Source organism: Neophocaena asiaeorientalis, unplaced genomic scaffold, assembly GCF_003031525.2.
Source record: "Neophocaena asiaeorientalis asiaeorientalis breed wild unplaced genomic scaffold, Neophocaena_asiaeorientalis_V1.1 scaffold229, whole genome shotgun sequence".
Classification (NCBI taxonomy): Eukaryota; Metazoa; Chordata; class Mammalia; order Artiodactyla; family Phocoenidae; genus Neophocaena; species Neophocaena asiaeorientalis.
This window is the reverse complement of record NW_020174096.1, coordinates 88,938-109,805: the sequence shown is the minus strand read 5'-3', so window position 1 is coordinate 109,805 and position 20,868 is coordinate 88,938. Positions and strand designations below refer to the sequence as shown.

Genomic DNA, 20,868 nt, shown 5'->3' with positions numbered 1-20,868 from the left:
TGGTTACCAAAAGTACTCAGCTCTCCTGAGCTATCTATTCACTTTCTGCAATGACACCTATGATGCTTGACTTTACACGTCAACTTGTCTAGGTTCTGGTGCCCAGCTGTTTGGTCAAATACCAGTCTAGATGTTGCTGTGAGGGTGTTTTTAAAGATGTGATTAACGTTGAAATCCGTAGACTTTGAGTAAAGCAGATTGCCCTCCATAATGCAGGTGGACCTCATCCAATCAGCCGAAGGTCTTAAGAGAAAAGACTGAGGTCCGCAAGAAGGAAAGAATCCTTCCTCCACACTGCCTTTGGACTCAAGACTACAGCATGGACTCTTGCTAGAATTTCCAGACTGCTGGTGTGTCTTGTAGGTCTCAGACTTGTCAGCCTCCACAGTTGCATGAGGCAATTCCTTAAAGTAAAATCTCTCTTTATGTGTATATGCAACCAAATCTCTCTCTCTCTCTCCATATGTATGTATACATATATATGTATATTCCATTTGTTAAGATCTTGCTTTAGCCCAGCAAGATCTCTGAGAAATCAACTCTTGTCTCACCTTGATTATGTGACTGTCCTTTGCCTCAAATTACCAGGAGGATGGCATGGCTTGGCCCTTGCCGGGAAATGGAGTTCCTGAGTGCCAGCTGCTTCTGCCTCAGGCTTCTTCAGCAACTGGATCAAGCTCATTTGGCCTCCATCGGCAGAAGTGAAACCCCAGTTTCTGAATGAGGAAAACGACTTTGGGCTGACCAGTCCTGGGGGAGGTCATTATGTCAGCGTCCACTATTCCCTGAAAGAGAAAGAGTCCAAAGGTCATTTATGAATACCCTAATCCAATCCAGGTGTTCTGGGTGCAGCCTCCAGGGGAAATAAGAAAGCTTTTGATTGTTTCTGCCTGAAGAAAGAAATTATTAGGAGAAATGAGATGGTCTGAATAAAATTCACAAAGGGAGAATCAGATCCGCCTGAGTGATGGGTCTCAAGTGCTACATCAATAACTTGACTTCTGCTCCTGTAGCAGGACCATTCTTAGAGACGGGGCTGGTGCAGCTCCTCTGTTCAAGCCATGCAGCTGTCTCTTGGCTCCAACCCAGCTTCAAATAATCTGTCCTGTGATGCTGGGACTGTGACTCTGCAGATTACTCTTCTCCTTTGTCAACCAGTAGGAGGTGCTGGAAGAAGGTGCTGGAAGGAGGAGTATCCCAGAAGACAAAAGGAAAGGGTAAATACTTTTTCCTTTTGCTTGATGTTTTTGTGTCATCTGAGCAATGGCCCTTCACCCTGGTAGCTGTAGTTGGCTCCAGTCCAGCATCTTTCTATATTCCCAGAATGAACCTCATTGTACCCTGATAAAGGTACCAGTTTTAGCTGGGCAGTGACCCCTCCTCAGACATCTGAGTTCCAGCTCTGCAGGGCCCTTTCCTCTAGTTTCTGAATTCTGGTACCATCACCCTCTTCCTTTTGTTCTCCCAGCCTTAAGAGATGGTTGCTTCCTGTCATTACTATCTCTGTGTTTAACCCATTCCTTGTATTAAATTCTCTCTGTTTAAGTATCCGGCATGGTTTCTGATATTCTGTTCGGACCCTAACTACTGACACAAATGCATGATGATACCAGCCATTAATATTAAATAACAAATTTCACTTCACACACACACACACACACACACACACACACACACACACACACAATTTCATGCTTATCACACACCTCTCAGATTAGAATTTGGCTTCCTTTGTAGATTTCCTACAGTGAACATTTGTTGTCCAGCAAACACGTACAACATGTACAGTCCATTTGAGAGTTATATTCTTCATTATAAGTGAGAATGTTTGAATTGCTGGTTTTTATTTATTTATTTATTTTATTTTATTTTTTTGCGGTACTCAGGCCTCTCACTGTTGTGGCCTCTCCCGTTGCAGAGCACAGGCTCCGGACGCGCAGGCTCAGCGGCCATGGCTCACGGGCCCAGCCGCTCCGTGGCATGTGGGATCTTCCCGGACCGGGGCACGAACCCGCGTCCCCTGCATCGGCAGGTGGTTAGGACTCAGTGCTTTCACTGCTGAGGACCAGGGTTCAATCTCTGGTTGGGGAACTAAGATCCTGCAAGCCATGCAGTGTGGCCAAAAAACAAAACAAAACAAAACAAAAAAACACCAGCCTCTGACAGCCTTCCTTTGGCCATCAAGACACATCCATTCCTGGGACACAGGCAATGGGTCTCCTGCACTTGCCTAAGGAGGGTCAGACCCTAAAATGTGTAATTTCACCAAGGTGATGACGCCCTGATTAGCCGACCAATTCCTCTCCTGACTTTGCCTCACGTCAGTGCAAAGCACAAACCTATTTTTCTTAAAATGGCACCAGCGAATACCTATCTATCTATGTATGTATCTATCTATGTATCTATCTATCAACCTATATATTTTGGCTGCACCTGGTCTTAGTTGCAGCATGCGGGATCTTTTGTTGCGGTGCACAGGCTCCTCTTTGTGGCCTGTGGGCCTCTCTCTAACTGTGGTGCGCAGGCTCCAGAGAGCGTGGGCTCAGTAGTTGCAGCTCGAGGGCTCTCTAGTTGTGGTGTGTGGACTCTAGAGCACACAGGCTTAGTTGCCCTGTGGCATGTGGGATCCTAGTTCCCCGACCAGGGATCAAACCTGCGTCCCCTGCATTGGAAGGTGGATTCTCAACCACTGGACCACCAGGGAAGTCCCAGCACCAGCTAATATTGAGAGACAATGGACCCTTTCTGAACACACTATATTCCTTTTTGTAAATTCTTCTCAAACAAAACTTCTCTGAAAATAATCTGAAAAGGTCTTCAACATCAAGATATAAATGACCAGTATAACTAAACTATCTCATCTCAGGAAGTATTTTAATTTTATTTGCATTTTAAGTTTCAATGAAAGGGATCAAGCCTTGAGTTTAGAATCTCAGAATTCGCTGAGCTGAGTGTTGGGAGAATTTTTCTGTAGGAAGGGGTAGGAGAGAGGTGGGTCACACTCCAGCTGCTCCTTTCTGGAAATGACGCAAACACATGCCTTCCTCAGCTACCCTTTCAGTTGGCACTGATATAAAGACACGTTCTGTCGCACACAGTTCTTGACTGTCCATTGCCACACCAGAGCTGATCTCCTTTTGACCAAGGGCACAGTGGAGCGCCTTGGGGGAGGCCACAGGGCACCTACACATCACATAACAGCCTCCTCTGTGAAGCTAAACAAATATTTGCCTCTCGCTTGCAGAGCAGATCTACGGAGCTGACTTTTCACACGTATTCGCAGTGTCTGCACCTCTGTGGTTCATGGTGGTATCTGTGCCAACGTCCTGGCTGTAGCCTAGGAGCCAATCAAGCAAGCAAGATTCAGTGGCAGTCCCGGTACATCATAGCAGCCAGATGTCCCCAGTCATTTGCTATGGGCTCTCATAGCCAGAGACAGCTGTGCAGAACTGGGGCTCTGGTACCTTCCATGAGTTTGCTGGGTGTAAATGTTCTCAACCCTCAGCATACAATTAAGAAATTATGCCCACATTCCCCCTACCAAAAAAAGAAAAGAAATTATGCCCAACTCTGATTCATGTCTTTTTTCTTCAAAAGTTCAAGAGAGAACCTTGTTTTTAATTAAGTTTTATTGGAGTATAGTTGCTTTACAATGTTGTGTTAATTTCTGCTGTACAGCAAATTGAATCAGCAATACATGTACATATATCCTCTCTTTTTTGGGTTTCCTTCCCATTTAGGTCTCCACAGAGCTTATTCACATCTTTGAGCAAGAGACATTGCCAGAGCATTATGAAATGATAACCCCAAGTAAGATTTAATAATAAGCCAAGGTTTAAAATGCATTTCATGGGAAGGTGCCAGAGAACACTAACTAAGGGGCTGGGGACTCTTCTCTGGGCCAGGTTTGCTATTCTCTGTCCATGAACTTGAGCAACTGGCTAGATCTTTTTAGACTGCCATCTCCCTGTCTGTAAGATGATGAGGTCTGGAGTTTTTTAAGGCTTCCTTACATGCTTTCTGTATTAGTTTGCTGGGGTTGCCGCAACAAACTACCACAAATTGGGTGGCTTAAACAAAGGAATTTATCGTCTCATAGTTCTTGAGGCTAGAAGTCTGAGATGGAGGTGTCGGCTGGGTTGGTTCCTTCTGAGGGCTGTGTGGGAGAATCCCTTCCATGCCCTTCTCCTAGCTTCTGGTGGTTGGCTGGCAATCTCTGGCGTTCCTTGAGTTCTACATGCATCACCCCATCTCTGCTTTCATCTTTACATGGTGTTCTCCCTGTGTCCGTGTCTGTTTCTATGTCTAGTTTTTTCTCCTTTATAAGGACAGAGGCATATCTGGGTAGGGTCTACCCTAATGACCTCATCTTAACTTGATTGTCTGAAAAGACTATTTCCAAATAAAGTCATACTCATAGGTACTGGGGGTTAGGACCTCAATGCCTTTTTGGATGCTACAATTCAACACATAACACTCGGACTCCAGATTCTTGTCCTGGCCACTACGGAGCTGGCCTTCTCTCTGCAGTCAGCCTGACATTGGTCCTCTGCTTTGCCGTAGAAGGGAGGAAGACAGATGGAGTCATATCCTAATAACCCCCTTCCAGTGGTGCGATACCAGCAAGTTACTTTACTTCTCTGAGCCTCTGTTTCCTCATCTATAAGACGAGAACAATAGGTTTACCAAGAGAAGTCAGTGAGCTAAAGCAAAGAAGTACTTGGCTGCTGTATGGTAAGTGCTCAACAAATGAGAGATATTGTTATTTATTCCTACTGAGTCAAGGAAAGGATGGGTCAGTGATTCCTAACCCTGACTGCACATTAGAATCATCTCAGGGACTTTTCAAAAACTCTTAGTGACCAGGCCCACTAGCAATTCTGAATCAATTGGTCTCGGATGGGATCCAGGCACTGATATATTTAGAAGCTCCCTGGTTTATTTTATTATGCAGACAGGATTGGGAACCACTAGAATAAATGAAAGGGTGGAAAACACCAATGGAAATTCTCAATACAGTTGAAAGTCAGAAGAGGTTGACTTGGAGTTACTTATCCATATGGTCCAGGTGGTGGGAGCAGCCAGAAACAGCTCTTAGAAAACTCGTGAATGAGGTGACCTAGATTTCAGAGACGTTTCTTGCTTTGTGGTCTCCCTGTAAAATATTTTCCAGGCTTCCCTGATGATGGAGCCACAGCAATATCCCATCCACTTGCTTGTCCAAGGATACCTAAGAGCTGTCCTTCCCCAGTCTCCCGCCCCAGGTCTGTTCAAAAATCCTCAGTAAGAACTGATGCCAGATAACCGCTTGATGCGCTACCTTCCTCAGGGATATCTGCCCAAGAGTGCTCATCACAGAACTCAAAAAATCCTCCAGTGGGGAAATCCTGGACACCTAAGGGTAGACTTATGAAATGGGGATGGCAGAGCTCCTTACAACCCGCTAGGTGGGAGCTGCCTGCTTAGAAGAAGCATGACTGTCAAGGCCCCTGCATTTGTGAACTGAAGAGCTTTTATTTTACTGAATCACTCTCTCACGCCATCCTCCACACCAAGTCCTTTTACGTATAAGTGTGAGGTCTAGAAGCAGCTGCTCTGGCAGTGGCAGGAGTGATGAATCTTGCATCGAGAGTTGGCTTTTGGTTCCCAGGCCCCTTTGCTGAGTGAGGAGAGCAGCTGTAAGCAGCCCTCTCGTCACTTTCCTCTCTCCAGCTGCTCTGTCGCCTCGGCATCAGACCCGGCTTCCCCAGCTTCCGCTTCTTACACTGCCACCCTTGTCCTCTGAACATCACATACTGGTCACTCACTGCCTTTTAAGTCCCGGGGTGTCTTCAGTCCTCATGGAGGAGGGCAGTGACTTTTTGTTATGTGAGTGAGTGAGTAATATTAAATAAAATGATATGGAAATAGAAGCAATTTTTTTTGTTTTCTGTACGCGGGCCTCTCACGGTTGTGGCTTCTCCCGTTGCGGAGCACAGGCTCCAGACGCGCAGGCTCAGTGGCCATGGCTCACGGCACAGCCGCTCCGCGGCACGTGGGATCTTCCCGGACCGGGGCACGAACCCGTGTCCCCTGAATCGGCAGGCGGACTCTCAACCACTGCACCACCAGGGAAGCCCTAGAAGCAATTTTTAATGGCAAAGCTATATAAGTTCTCTTTATCGTCACTAAGAGGTTAGGAATGTCCATTTTCTCTTTGGCTGAATTCTTAAAAATGTAGCAAGTATCCTAAAGGAAATGATAGTTCTCTCCATCCTGATCTACTTGAGGGAGGTTGTTTGGTTTGATGCTTTCCAATTCTTTAATTTTATTTATTTTTCATTTATGTTTTTAAAAACCTGATTCATTTTTTTTTATATATAAATTTATTTATTTATTTTTGGCCGTGTTGGGTCTTCGTTGCTGTGCAACGGGCCTTCTCTAGCTGCGGGGAGCAGGGGCTACTCTGTTGCAGTGCACCATCTTCTCACTTCGGTGGCTTCTCTTATTGCGGAGCACGGGCTCTAGTCGCAGGGGCTTCAGTAGTTGTGGCACGTGGGCTTCAGTAGTTGTGGCTCACGGACTCTAGAGTGCAGGCTTCAGTAGTCGCGGCGCATGGGCTTAGTTGCTCCGCGGCATGTGGGATCTCCCCGGGTCAGGGCTCGAACCCATGTCCCCTGCATCGGCAGGTGGATTCTTAACCACTGCGCCACCAGGGAAGTCCCTCGATTTCTTCAAGTTAAACAAGAATATGTGAGAAGGAAGAGGAGCCAGAGACAGACAACCTTCTTTTAATATGAAGCAGGATGTCATATCTTCATCTGGCAATAAAGCGACTTGATCCACTTTGATCTAACTTTGGCTTTGGGGAACTCCAGGGAAAAGGAAATGAAACCTAGGATGGGGAAATGCTTTTGTTAAACCCAGAGACTCTGCCCCTGAATCCAGCTCAGTGTTCTGGAGTCACCCAACTGCCTTCTGTTGCCAGTGCCAGAGGCAGAAATGAGTACCTTTAAGGGGCGGCTACAGTGGGGAAATATTAGCTGTGCAACGAGAGTGCAGAGCTCTCTTGATGGCCCTGAACACGTTCCCACTGTCATTTCAGACGGAATTGATGCAGTTAAGCCCGAATTTCTTGGCAAGCCCGGGAGGAGGTTTTTCCAAAAGGCATCTTAGACTGCAAAGGCACAGCCTTTCCATGTCTAATAGCAAAAGCAAACCACTGGACACATGCTGCCTATTTCCAGCTGGTTGTGCATGTTTTCTTCACACTTTAACAAAAAACGTGCCAAGGTGTGACCTTTACGAACCCACCAACTGGGAGCTGTCACACAAATCGTTTTGCCTGTGATGTGGGAAAGTAATGAATGGGGGCCGTTCCGCCCACGGAGGAGCACCGCTCTTCCTCTGGCCTGCAGCCTTATTTATTACATACCGAAGTATAAAACTGCCTGGCCGGCTGCATGTCTCATCTGCAGCCCTGGCACTTGCCCGAAGAGACCACGGCAGCTGGAGCCCTAGCCGTCTTCTCCGGGAGGCTCTGTGGCTCTGTTGAGAATCATGCTCGGAAGGCAGCTCGTCTGTTGGCACCTGCTGGCTTTGCTTTTCCTCCCTTTTTGCCTGTGTCAAGATGAATACATGGAGGTGAGCGGAAGAGCTAATAAAGTGGTGGCGAGAATAGTGCAAAGCCATCAGCAGACTGGCCGTAGCGGCTCCAAGAGGGAGAAAGTGAGAGAGCGGAGCCATCCTAAAACTGGGACTGTGGATAATAACACTTCTACAGACCTAAAACCCCTGAGACCAGATGAGCTACCGCACCCCGAGGTAGATGACCTAGCCCAGATCACCCCATTCTGGGGCCAGGTACTCGGAATTCTCTTTTAAGGATTACTGTCAAAGCTTAATGAGTTTTTGTTGTTTTTGCTCTTTTTTCAGCTATGATTCTTAGGATCGATGCTTTCCAGAAGTTGGCTGAGCTGCTTGTGGGTCTCTCTCTCTGGGTTGCTGTGGGATACTGGGGACGAGGCTGGTCTGTGTTAGAAAATCAGCAGAGGTAGCACTGATGGACTGAGATAAAGAGAGGCCACAGCTGTCCCATCAGAAAGGGGAACAGGGACAGCCAGCCCTGCTCTGCTGTGATTTGGTTTCTTTCTTGCTCTGTTGATGCGGAAAGGAGGAGAGCTGACCTTTGCAGTTAGATCATTAGAGATAACATCTGCAGATCATAAGTTGGACTTCGTTAATCCTTCCCAGCAGAGAGAAGCTGCCCTTTGAGTTTTTCACTTGATTTGTGAGTTTACTGTGACATTTCATGCCAGGCTTGGTTATTTGATTTATAGCCCTCTAGGTTGCTAAGTCTCTACGTTCACTCTGTTTAAAAAAGGACCAAAGAGTTAAAACAAAAGCACACTGTGTTTAAAATGCAGACTTGATTCTGTTGTATAATTTAATGCCTGATAATCACAGAGGACTTGTGTAAGATGCTGAGTATAAGCACAGCATCTAAGGAAACATCTTTAACCCTTTCAGGGTAGTACGGGAGTGAGTTAAGGTTTCAGTGTAGTGAATGGCAAATTGATGAAACTCATTTTAATCGAAAACGTTAAGAACAGGAAGAAACAGGTTTTCAAGTATGTCTTTATTATTTTTTTAAATTAAAAAATTTTAATTGTGGTATAATTGACATATAACATTAGGTTAGCTTCAAGTGTACAACATAAGGAAGAAGCAGATTTTGATTTGCCTTCTAGGTATCAAGCACGTTGAAAGCAGATGGGGGGCAAGGAGAGTTATTCTGAATTATATGATCTTTTTTTATTATTATTAAACACTTTTAAAAATTTATTTAATTTATTTATTTTTGTCTGCATTGCGTCTTCGTTGCTGCGCGCGGGCTTTCTCTAGTTACGGCGAGCTGGGGCTACTCTTTGTTGAGGTGCACAGGCTTCTCATTGCAGTGGCTTCTCTTGTTGCGGAGCACCAGCTCTAGGCGCGCGGACTCAGTAGTTGTCGCTCTTGGGCTCTAGAGTGCAGGCTCAGTAGTTGTGGCACACAGGCTTAGTTGCTCTGCGACATGTGGGATCTTCCCGGACCAGGGCTCAAACCCGTGTCCCCTGCATTGGCAGGAGGATTCTTAACCACTGCGCCACCAGGGAAGCCCCCTGAATTATATGATCTTTGAACAAATAAGTTTTACTACAAGAATTGACTGCTTCTATGCGTTGAATAGGCCCTGACAAAGTCCATGCAGCTGAAATCTAAACCCCTCTGACCACAGATTGAAAGTTTGCGTTGAGACTGGTAGTGTGATCAGACCAAGATCACAGGCAGAAGCATCTGTAGATCTGGGACAAACCTGGGACTTTTAACTTGACCACAAATGCAGTTGCCCTAACTATTCTGTGGGGCCTGGTCAAGAACAAATTGCTCCTTTACAGAGCCGTGGAAGAAACGATAACCTCTAAATCCAATCCTGCTTTTTGAAAGCCACTTTTAGAGATTGTTCTTTCATCTGACAATCTTTTGGCTGGAGAATGAATAATACTCATTTTTGTTTTTCTCAGTGGTAAAGATACTTGTGCTTTTGTCCAAGCCTTGATCTGGACTTTCTACTTCAAAAAATGGGCTCTTTGCTGGATCCTTCCTGGTCATGGCATGTGAGCCCCCAGAGGCAGCAGAAGGTAGATGTAGGCTGTCATCAGTCATCAATTCTTGACAGGCCACTGAAATCCAAATTACATTTCTATTCCACCCCAGCTTCTAGTGCCTCTAGGCATCTAGCATGTTGAAATCAGATGAGTGGGAAAAGAAGCCACTTTCTAGGTTTTCTTTTTTTCAAGCCGGGGGGCTTTCCAACTCCCTTGGGTTCCTGAAGTATTTCCAAACCAGCCCCCAACAGGAGGTAGTGAGGAGATTTAGCCACTGGTATTCTAGAGGTTTCAGTAGAACTCTCTGCCAGTGGATATGGAGACCCACACAGAATTTAGGACTGCTCTGTGTTCCTCCCTCCTGCCTCACTTCCCACACTGCTTCTTTTAATCCTCCTTTTCCCTCATTCATCCCTTTACCGATTAATCTGTGTGCTTCTACTATGAGTCATGCTTTAGGATGGGGATAAATACACTCAAGCTTCTCTCTCTGAACAATGCTGAAGGGCTCTAGTGGGGATAAATCAACAGGTAATTAAGTACCATGTGATAAACAAAGTAATGGCACAAAAGACTATCGGGGGGAAAAGGGTCAGAATGGTGGTGGCCTCTGAGTCAGATCTCAAATGATGAGACGAAAGTGTGGGCATCCCCGGAAAAAATGAAATAAACAAGCATGCGCCACAGCAAGAGCCTTGAGAGGGGCTTGAGGAGTGGGTGTGGCTGGAGAGCTGGGCCATAGGAGGAAGACATCAGTGATTTTAGTGCCACCTGATGGATTCCGTTGGCCGATGAAGAAGCTTAGACCTTATTTTGCCAGCAAAGGTTTGTTTGTTTGTTTGTGCATAGCAGGGCAGTGAGGTGATCACGTGTGTGTTCTAGAAAGATGACTCTGGCCATAGCGTTTGTGCGGAGATGTGTAGAGGTGGGCTGAGCAGACCTGCACTCTCTTTTCCTGACATTCTCTTCTCTGTAGCTCTTTATTGTTCACCTTTATCCAGCTCCCCTCTCTTCCTGGACACCTATCTCTCCCTCTTCCACTTCCCTTCACCTTCTTTCTCTTCCCTCTTCCTTAAGTTAAGGAAGGAGCTGTGGACTGTCTTTCCTGAAGTCATTTCCCAATAGTAGAGCTTCATTCTCAGTAGCTGCCCCTAGGCCTCCATCTACAAAATGGATGGAACTTGTCTTAGGGAACTTCTTCCTCCCGTGCTGTCCATTTGCATGAACTTCGTGTTCAAATTTGACCTAATTTGGGGAAAGGAGTTGATAAACTTGAGAGGGTAATATAGAGAACTACCTAGAATGTCATTTTCCCTTACCTGGGAGAAAACTTCTCAATGAACATATCCTGTCCAACTTGCTCTAAGGCTCATGAACATGGTTCCATTTGACTGAACTCTGAAAGACCAGGCCAGAGGGAGGACCATGTTGTGAAATGTCACAGGACAGTTCTCAGGAAGGGGCCCACTTAATGACCAGAAGTCTCTCCCTGTTTTGGCGGCAGCGCTATGCTCTCAAAGTGGTTGGGTATGCACCCCATCTCCTGGCGCTAACGCCTCATACCCAGACACTAGATTTCAAAACAACGTCTTTCTAAGTCACCATCTGAGGCTTTGAAAAAGACTTCAGTATCCTTGTTTGCATTATAGAGCTGGAAAGAAAATTCATGACCATCTTTACCCTATCCTCTAATTTAGTGGACAAGAAAAATGATGCCTGGGGGAAAATGACTTCACAAAAGTCACACAGACCTATGATGGGAGTTCTGGCTCCAGTCTACTTCTTTTTCTGACATTCTTAGCATCTCAGTTTTTCAATTCTATTTTTAAACAAATGGTTCCACTTCAGTACTTTCCCTCCCTCCCCACCCTTCTCCTTCCCTAAAATTTCTTATTGGCAGGGCTTAGGATTTCTTGGAGCTTAAACAGCTGTATTTCATATTAGCAAAATCATACCAGGAAATTACAGAATACCTACTTCTCAGATTGCATCTTTGGATTAGAAGGTGGGGTGGTGCTGTGGTGTCTGACTTTCCAAGTGTCTGAAATCCTTGCCTCAGACCAACTGCTTTCACTGATTTTCTTTTCCTCTGCCAGTTTTATAAAAGGTTTTCATAGACTCCCATACCTGTCCAAGGTTGGGTCTGGGGGACAGAGGACTGGACTAGGAGATTGCTCCAAATCCTAGCTACTGAAAACTTGAGATTGAGCTCTGAGCCATTGCAGGCAATTGCTTGGACTACAGATGCTGTTCTGCATTTTCTTCTTAATAGCTATAGGTGGGAACCTGTAGGAAAAAGGAATGAGAGTAAGGGAAAAAGCCCAAGCTTATGTTTTGGCTTGTTTGTTTTAATTTAATTGTTTAAACAATTTTTATTGGAGTATAGTTGATTTACAATGTTGTGTTCGTTTCTGCTGTACAGCAAAGTGAATCAGTTGTACATATACATATATCCACTCTTTTTTAGATTCCTTTCCATGGCCATGACAGAGTATTGAGTAGAGTTTCCTGTGCTATAAAAGTCTAGAGGTGCAGCTGTGTGAAGCCTTGATGCATTGTTCTGCTTGGATTTCTAATGATAGAGAAAACTTCAATTTTGAATGACTTCTTCCTCCCTCCCTTTCTCCCTTTCTCTCTCACTCTCTCTCTCTCTCTCTCTCTCTCTCTCATCCTTCCTCTCTCACCCCATCCTTTCCTTTTAAAAAGTGAATCCCTTAGCAACAGTAAGCTATTTTCAAAAAACTTTTGAATTATAATTGGTGTCGAGGAAAGTTTCCACGAGTCTTTTGTAAGCCATCATTAAAAGTTGCCAGTTTAAGGGACTTCCCTGGTGGCACAGTGGTTAAGAATCCACCTGCCAATGCAGGGCACATGGGTTCGATCCCTGGTCTGGGAAGATCCCACATGCCACGGGAGCAACTAAGCCCATGAGCCACAAATACTGAAGCCCGCACTCCTAGAGCCCGTGCTCCACAACAAGAGAAGCCATCGCAATAAGAAGCCCGTGCACCGCAAGGAAGAGCAGCCCCCGCTTGCCGCAAGTAGAGAAAGCCCATGCACAGCAACGAAGACCCAACGCAGCCAAAAGTAAATAAGTAAATAAATAACTTTTTTTAAAAAGTTGCCAATTTAGAAGAGACTCCAAATTTTATGAGCAACTCTAACTCTTCTGCCATTCAACTTCTGCCAAATCTCTAGCTCCTTGACAGTAAGCACAATTTTTTTAGAAATTTATCATTGAATAAAGAAGCGTTGAACTTAGTGTCATATTTGAATACATTTAATATCCATTAAGTACTCATGAAATCTCGGTTCAAATAATGTGTTAATCACTTTAAATTTTCAAGTGGAATATGAAACAGAACAGCATGTTAAAGGTAGAAGTTTAAAAAAAGGGAGTTAAAGTTGTTTCAGGATGTAGATAATTAATAAGAATTTATTGGACTAATGAATACTTTCTTTCCTTTATTTTCTAAGGCAATTTATGTGTGTTGTGATACAACTCAGAATTTCTAAGAACTCTTTACCCAGTATCATGAATATAGATAGACTTAATAACTATATTTGAGGTTGGCAATTTTTATCATTTGAGGGTCATCTACTCAATCTAGCTACATCTGAGACTACTGGCAGTTGGAAGAGAAAGGGAGCTTTCTCTTTCTGAAGGAGCTTTCTCTTTTCCTGTAGCAGCAGGAACATACTTCCCAGAAACACAGCCCCAATCCTCCACTCCCACTCCCACTTTCCAAAGAGGCTGTTCTTCTAGTGACTCTCCTGTTTCCTTTGCCTTTCTGATCATCACCTCACCTTAGCTACTCCCTGACTCCTTTGCCATTGACATAAGATGACATAAGTCACCCCACACTTTCTTTTCTGATGTTGTCATAGGCTGTTCGGAATTAAGCTTACCTAGGGGCTGTGGCCAGAGGAAGCTCAAAAGTTCTAATTACTCATATGTACCTTGCTCTGAAGCTTCTCTTTGTATTTTTTCAAAGTCTCCACAAACTGGAGGACTGCCCCCAGACTGCAGCAAGTGTTGTCATGGAGACTACAGCTTTCGAGGCTACCAAGGCCCCCCTGGACCTCCCGGTCTCCCTGGCATTCCAGGTAAGGATGAGAGAGATGCGTTGTTTCCAGTCTAATTGCAGACTGTGCCAAAACAGGAGCCAGGGGTGAAGCTCAGTGAGTTGGGATCACTTGTGTGTGATCCAAAGCTTATGCATGGAAAATCCAAAAGAGAGTTGGGTGGGGAACTGGGCTTATTGAGTTAATGAGGTGGAACTGTATAAACTATAGAATTTATTACCCATACTGCTTGCAGAATCCCATAGGCATTAGGCATGCTGGGGCCCCAGTTTACAGGCCAGGAGGCCCTTCCCCAGCGTGGAGTCTGGAACCACTGGAGCTGAACAGGTTTATACTCTTGTTTCAGTGTTTCTGCCACCGTGTGCTCCATACAGCGCACTAGATCTAGGCTTCAGGGGATTTGGGAAGTGAGAGTGGGGAGGAGAGCTTGCTGGTCTGGGTTTTAGTCATCTTCACAGTCTCTTTTACTGAGCTACACATCTTTCTGTCTGATTCTAGGTCTAGCTGAGTTTTTCTTCCCTTAACCCCCAGGTCCTTCCATGCTCAGCTGTCTCTCAGTTGACCGTCATGCCTCTCTTGGACTCGTGGGGACATTTTTGGGCTCCAGCACCATATGGTGGCATGGGGCATGCTGTAGAGCTACACTGGGTCCCTCTAGACCCACTGTTCAGCCATCTCTACTACTGAGTGGCACCCCAGACATGGATCATTTGGGGAACTTGCTAGTCTCCTGGGTCAGCCAAGGAAAGGGCAGCCCAGGTGCCCTCTGTCCCAGGACCTCCAAATCTATCTGGGGGTTTAACTGACTTTCTTGTCTCCAGGTCAATTCCTGGGGATAGAACATTTTCTCAGGGTTTGGCAAATGTCTGCTTGCTCTTCTCTGACTTACTCCCATTGATGTTAATATTTAACAAATAAGGTTTAATTTTTCTTAATACTTTTGAGTGGCTTGTCAAATGAAACCAAATATAGAATGAGAAAGTGCTCTGTTAGACTTTATGATCAGTAGCTTGGAATCTATGTCACTGAACATCTAGGGCAGCAGGCAACCCATACAGTGATTACGGGTAGGGGACTTTCAGATCCCTCTAAAATCTTCTTAGGTCTAAACTCTTCTGAGGTCACAGGACAGGCTGGCCTTGGCTACGTGCTTCCCATCAGGAACAGTTTTGTCACTAGCACATTAACTTGTAAACCCAGTCAAAGTTCATTAATCTGGAAGAATTGCAAGCTCGGTATGAAACCTGACCAAAGGTGGCACACAGAATAAACAACAAAAGGGCCTGGAATTCAACAAATATAAAAATAAAGGGAGAGGTATAGAAATGATCTCTTAGCAAAGTAAAGTGAAGAGTTGAAATCATTATCCAAGTCTTGTTTTCGAGATTACTGTTAAAATTTTTTATCAATGATTTTACTTTTCCTCCAGTTATAAAAGTAGTTCGTGTTCTTTGTAGAAAATGTCAAAACTGCAGAAAAGTGTATAGAATGACACAAAAATCATTTGTGCTTCATCCACTTAGAAAAAAATAACCACTGCAAAATATTTTTATGTAATTTGTTCTAGTCTTTTTCCCCTTTGGATAAAACATGTACATATTTTATATTATATACATATATATACACATATACATAGTATCATGCTATCACTATTGATTGATTCATAACCTTTTTTATCTAAAAAGATCATGCTATCAAATATTTTTCTTCAGCATTCTTTTTTTGTGATTATATAACATCATTTACTGGGATGTACCATTTTTTAATTTAGCCCTTTCACTATTGATGGACATTTAGATGGTTTCACATCTTTGCTCTTATAAAGGATGCTTTATAATGTCTCTATGCAATTTTTCATCCAAGTCTTGCTTTACAGGTAAAACAGGCTTTGGAGCCTGGAGCCTTAAAAGTATCTAAGGCTGTTTTCAGTGTCCCATTTAAAAGCGATCCCATCTGATGATGTCACCATGGCTGTGTTTGAGCTTGTTTCAGATGGTCCCCTTTTACAATTAAGTTTGTCATTTTTGAAGAAAGGAGCGGCATTTGTATAAAAACAGATGGTGAGTGTGAGTGACCGGGCTTTCTCATGTGATGATGTCTGGTTGTTTAAGGAAACCATGGAAACAATGGCAATAACGGAGCCACTGGCCACGAAGGGGCCAAAGGAGAGAAAGGAGACAAAGGTGATCTGGGGCCACGAGGGGAGCGTGGGCAGCATGGCCCCAAAGGAGAGAAGGGCTACCCGGGGGTCCCACCAGAACTGCAGGTAAATCGTCTTGGTGCGTCTCCAGATGACCCTCACTCAGGGTCCAGGAATCAGAAGGCTTGAGTGCTTCTTTATCCTCAGTGTCGAGTAAACCTGTCTCCATTTGTTCATCTCCACCACAGGGTGTTTGCAGAAGACCTATGCTGTCAAAGTGCTTTGAAATCATTCTTAGGGAGAAATGTAGGAAGGGTGAAATTCAACACCCTCATTAGACCAAATTACAAAGCAACCCTGAACATCAGCTAATCTCCATTTTCCAAATGAGGAGACATGTTCAATAAAAAGGTTTTTGGCGACTGGAATATGTAAACTTTTAGATGGATAAAATATTATTAAGTAGATATTTGACCATTCCATTTATTTATCAATTTTGTTACATTTGCATATTTAAATTACATATATGGATATTAATACACAAGTCATTCTATCAAATCAGATTTCGTGGCATTAATTTTTATTAAAGGTTTTCTCATCAGTATCTTCTTTACTACTGGAGGCACTTTATTTTGAGTCATGAGACCATATTCATTTCAGCTTAAAGTTTTTTTAATTCATTTATGAGGCTATCATTGGACGTTTTATCTCAAGCCCGCTACCCATTTATCTGTTCTTTTTTTATATATAACTTTATCTATTTATTTTTGGCTGCGTTGGGTCTTCACTGCTGTGCGTGGGCGTTCTCTAGTTGCGGAGAGCGGGGGCTACTCTTTGCTGCGTTGTGCAGGCTTCTCTTGTTGTGGAGCACAGGCTCTAGGTGCACGGGCTTCAGTAGTCGTGGCTCTCAAGCTCTAGAGCACAGGCTCAGTAGTTCTGGTGCATGGGCTTTGTTGCTCTGTGGCATGTGGGATCTTCCCGGACCAGGGATTGAAGCCATGTCCCCTGCACTGGCATTCAGATTCCTAACCACTGAGCCACCAGGGAAGTCCCCCATTTATCTGTTCTTTATTTCTCTTTTAAGTGATCTTCAAAATTCTTGTTGTCGGTAACACCTAAAACTTGCAAATGTGAGATGTGAGGTTAGGTCACACCAAGAAAATTACTAAGTCCGGGTTATTTATTTATTTATTTGGCTAATATTTTTAAGATGGATTCTTCCAAGGGACTCCTATCAACATCGAAAGCTAGCATTTTTTTATTGCTTGTTTCTGGCTGGTATGTGTTCCTGAAACAGTAACTCGTGATTAAAAGTAAGTAACTGAGAGAACATACTGATGGGATCAAATTCATATTTTAAGGCAAGACAAGAAAAATTGAAACATAATTTTTTCTCTGCCCATTTTGGCCTCCTCCCTCCCCTCTAGTGTGCATTGTACATCTGCATTAACCAGACCTCCCCAGTGGCAGAAATAACTGCTCCACCATAAAGATCAGTTTCTCTTCTTTTGACGCCAGACATGTAACTCCTTAGAAGATAACATTACTTACTTACCTTATTAATGTTACTAGCTATATTACTTGTGTTCTGCCTATTTTAAGATTATTTTTTCTTTCATTACCAGTGTGTGACTGAGCTTCCAATAAAAATAATGATGACTAGGGGACTTGAAACAATTGACCAAATATATAGTCCTATAAGATCAATGATTGTAATAGTGTAACTCGGGATATGGGAAGAAGCAACAAGAGGGAGCCATTTCCTGGACCGTAACAGACTAGTAAGACAGGTGGTCCAGAGGCTTTTGGCTACTGTTAACTGGGTCTGGTCCAGTAATAGCACATGGAGTGTCCTGTCAAGGAAATCCTCTCCTGACCTGGGAGTGAGCATTCCTAGTGCAGTGGGACAATTGGTCACAAAATGCCTCCCAAACCTTGGTCGAAATTACGACCGAAAGGGAGGGGATTGTAAAATAAAGAATGTTGCCCACCATCCAGTTCTATAAGAACCAAGTCATTACCACTGCAGTCGTTGACCTACAATACACTGTGAAAGCAATTCAGGGCGGAGGTCAGTACAAGGCACTTTCTGCTCTGGGAAAACTGACAGCACTGGCCCTCAGACAGTCAGATCTTTTCAGGAGAGAAATTTATGAACCCAGTTTCTTGCATCTTACCATTACTTAGAAAAGCACTGAAACCATTAACTAAGATATCTGTTCCTTGTGAATAGCAGTGACCTTCTACCAAGATGTGTGCTTGATTGCAGGGACCCCTTCACCAAAATCACATATATACTGGTTTCTCCCCCTATCCCCACACCTCTTCAGAACGGTCCTCAGAGCTTTCTGAAAGACTGTCCCCTGGGTTATAATCCTCAGGTTGGCTCTAATAAAAGTTTCCAATTTCTGTCTTTGATTACTGATTAATATTTTCATGGACAATACTATAACATGAGAAACTTTCAAAGAGCTATAAGGTACAGCCACTCTATCTGAAATATCAGTGGGGGAAAACTTTACTCTTCATTTGGGCACATGTGGTAGTTGTTTGACCTTGGATAAATTCCATCATTTTGGGGGGAATCAAGTTATTTTAAGGGTAAGCTAAGAGATCCTGTGTGTTACTCAACCTGCTTTTTAGGTTTCGTAACGTCTTTTTTTTTCGTAACTTTTTAATGACTGCTGTTTAATAATTTTAGCAACCTGCGGTCTGTGTGCCAGTATAAATTTACAAAGAAAAGGAGACAGATGCCATCGCCCAAGTTATACGTACCTAATAAGACGGATGGTTCTCAAAGCTAGAAACTAACCCAAATCTGTGAATGGTTATATGCTAGTTAAGGGGCCTTGTAGTAGCCAGTTTAATGGAGAACACCTGGGCAATTATTACATTTGCTCCATCAGCTTTTTAACCCTAAAAACACATTATGGTCATTAGGGAGAACTACTTTCACATGTTTTGAAGGAGGCATTAAAGTAGAATCAAGATTGGTCCTGGGCAGATTGTAATGGAGGGTGACTTCCAGCCCCTTCATCCCCATTTCTAAATCTCATCCTCTGGTGTCACCCCTTCTTCATCCTTCTGTGTCCAGTGCCCTCACACTGTCCTCTGACTGCCCCAATCCTTTCTGTGTTGATTCTCCCAGGCCTGCCTCTCTGTCCACACCCCAAGTCTTCCAGAACTTCAAATTATTTGCTCTCTCCTCTCTCACCCCTCTCCCTTAAAACTTCCATTCATTCAAGATGGATAATCCCAGCAAGTTAAAGAATTTATTGATCTAATTCGCACTCAGTTTCAATGACTCATTTGGACAGGGGACTGGCATTGACTTTCAAATGTGACTCTCCAATGGTGGTACAATTTCCGAGTGTGGGCTATTCCCATACCACCAAGCAATTCTCGGATACCAGCTGGATGTCCTACAATTCAGCTCACTTCTGACACTTAAGAGATCAGTCCTTCGAGACTGCCCCACCCTTCCCACACTTTAGGCGCCAATCCAAGTTCAGGTCATCACCGGTGCTTCTGTCTTCCAATGACCTCCCCCCCCCTTGGGTTTGATTAATTTACTAAAGCGGCTCACAGAAGCACTCAGGGAAACATTTTACTTATTTGCTCACCAATTTATTATAAAAGGATGTAACTGAAGAACAACCAGATGGAAGAGATGCATAGGGCAAGGTGTGGGGAAAGGGGACTGAGCTTCCACTCTCTATCTGAGAGCGCCACTCTCCCCAAATCTCCATGCGTTCACCAACTGGGAAACTCTCCAAAACTTGTCTTTGGGTTTTTTTTTTCGCGGTACGCGGGCCTCTCACTGCCGCGGCCTCTCCCGTCGCGGAGCACAGGCTCAGCAGCTATGGCTCACGGCCCCAGCAGCTCCGCGGCACGTGGGGTTTTCCCGGACCGGAGCACGAACGCGTGTCCCCTGCATCGGCCGGTGGACTCTCAACCACTGCGCCACCAGGGAAGCCCCGTCCTTTGGGTTTTTATGGAGGCTTCATTACTTAGGCAAGAGTAATTAAATCCCTAGCCATTGGTGACCGATTCTCGGTCCAGCCCCTATCTCTCCTCTCCGGAGGTTTGGGTGCAGGGCTGAGAAGGGGGGGATGGGGGAGGACTGAGAGTTCAAAGCTCTCTAATCACGTGGTTGGCTCCACAGGCAACCAGACCCTCCCGAGGGGTTTCCCCAAGTTACCTGATTAACATAACAAAAGACACCTTGATTGCCCTCAACACTTAGGAAATTCTGAGGATTTTCGGAGTTCTCTGCCAGAACTGGGGGCGAATACTAAATATATATTTATTATAAATCATAATATCACAGGTGTCTTTTTGGAGAAAATAACACAGGGCAAACAAAGTTAAAAAGTTGGCTGCAGGACTTTTCGGATCCTTTAGTATATGCTAATGGACATTTAATAGCTATATGTAGAAGATTTCATCCAAATTTTCCAGTATTATTTGATAATAGAATTTTAATATCTCAGAAAGCACTTTAAAGTCTAATGTTCATTGAAACACATGCTCAGAACTGTTGATATATACTTTTAATGATGCATAGCATAAAAATGTTAGAAATCACCATGATTTAATTTTTCTCTGTAGATTAATGTTTAAATTATTTCCAATCTTGCTGTTACAAATATTGGTGAAATAAACTTACTTGTATCGAAACCTCATTTCTCTAAGATAAATTGCCTTTTAATTAACCACCAACTCTTTGCTTAGATTGCGTTCATGGCTTCTCTGGCAACTCACTTCAGCAATCAGAACAGTGGGATTATCTTCAGCAGTGTCGAAACCAACATCGGAAATTTCTTCGATGTCATGACCGGTAGATTTGGGGCCCCAGTATCAGGTGAGAGGTAAAAATAAATGACTGGATTAATCAATTAAGTAACAAAGAGAAAGAAGGAAGGAAGTGGGGGAGGGAGGGAGGGAGGGAAGGAAGGGGGAGGGAACAAAGAAAGAAAGACCCTAAAGGAATAAAGATTTCCTTTTGATTCTGGT

The 20,868-nt window shown here is 44.0% G+C and overlaps 1 protein-coding gene across 2 annotated transcripts in view; it reads left to right on the top strand.

The window, feature by feature from the left end:
- Positions 1-7,519: 7,519 nt before the first annotated feature.
- Positions 7,520-20,868, top strand: part of C1QTNF3 (C1q and TNF related 3) — a 23,505-nt gene continuing 10,156 nt past the window's right edge. The window contains exons 1-4 of one of the 2 annotated variants that reach the window (XM_024754619.1): positions 7,520-7,623; positions 13,622-13,733; positions 15,824-15,978; positions 20,587-20,716. In XM_024754619.1, the coding sequence (XP_024610387.1) occupies positions 7,540-7,623; positions 13,622-13,733; positions 15,824-15,978; positions 20,587-20,716 (481 nt within the window). In that variant the 5' untranslated portion in view covers positions 7,520-7,539. Of the gene's footprint in view, positions 7,843-13,621; positions 13,734-15,823; positions 15,979-20,586; positions 20,717-20,868 lie in introns of both variants that reach the window. The other variant, XM_024754618.1, reaches the window with a different exon arrangement.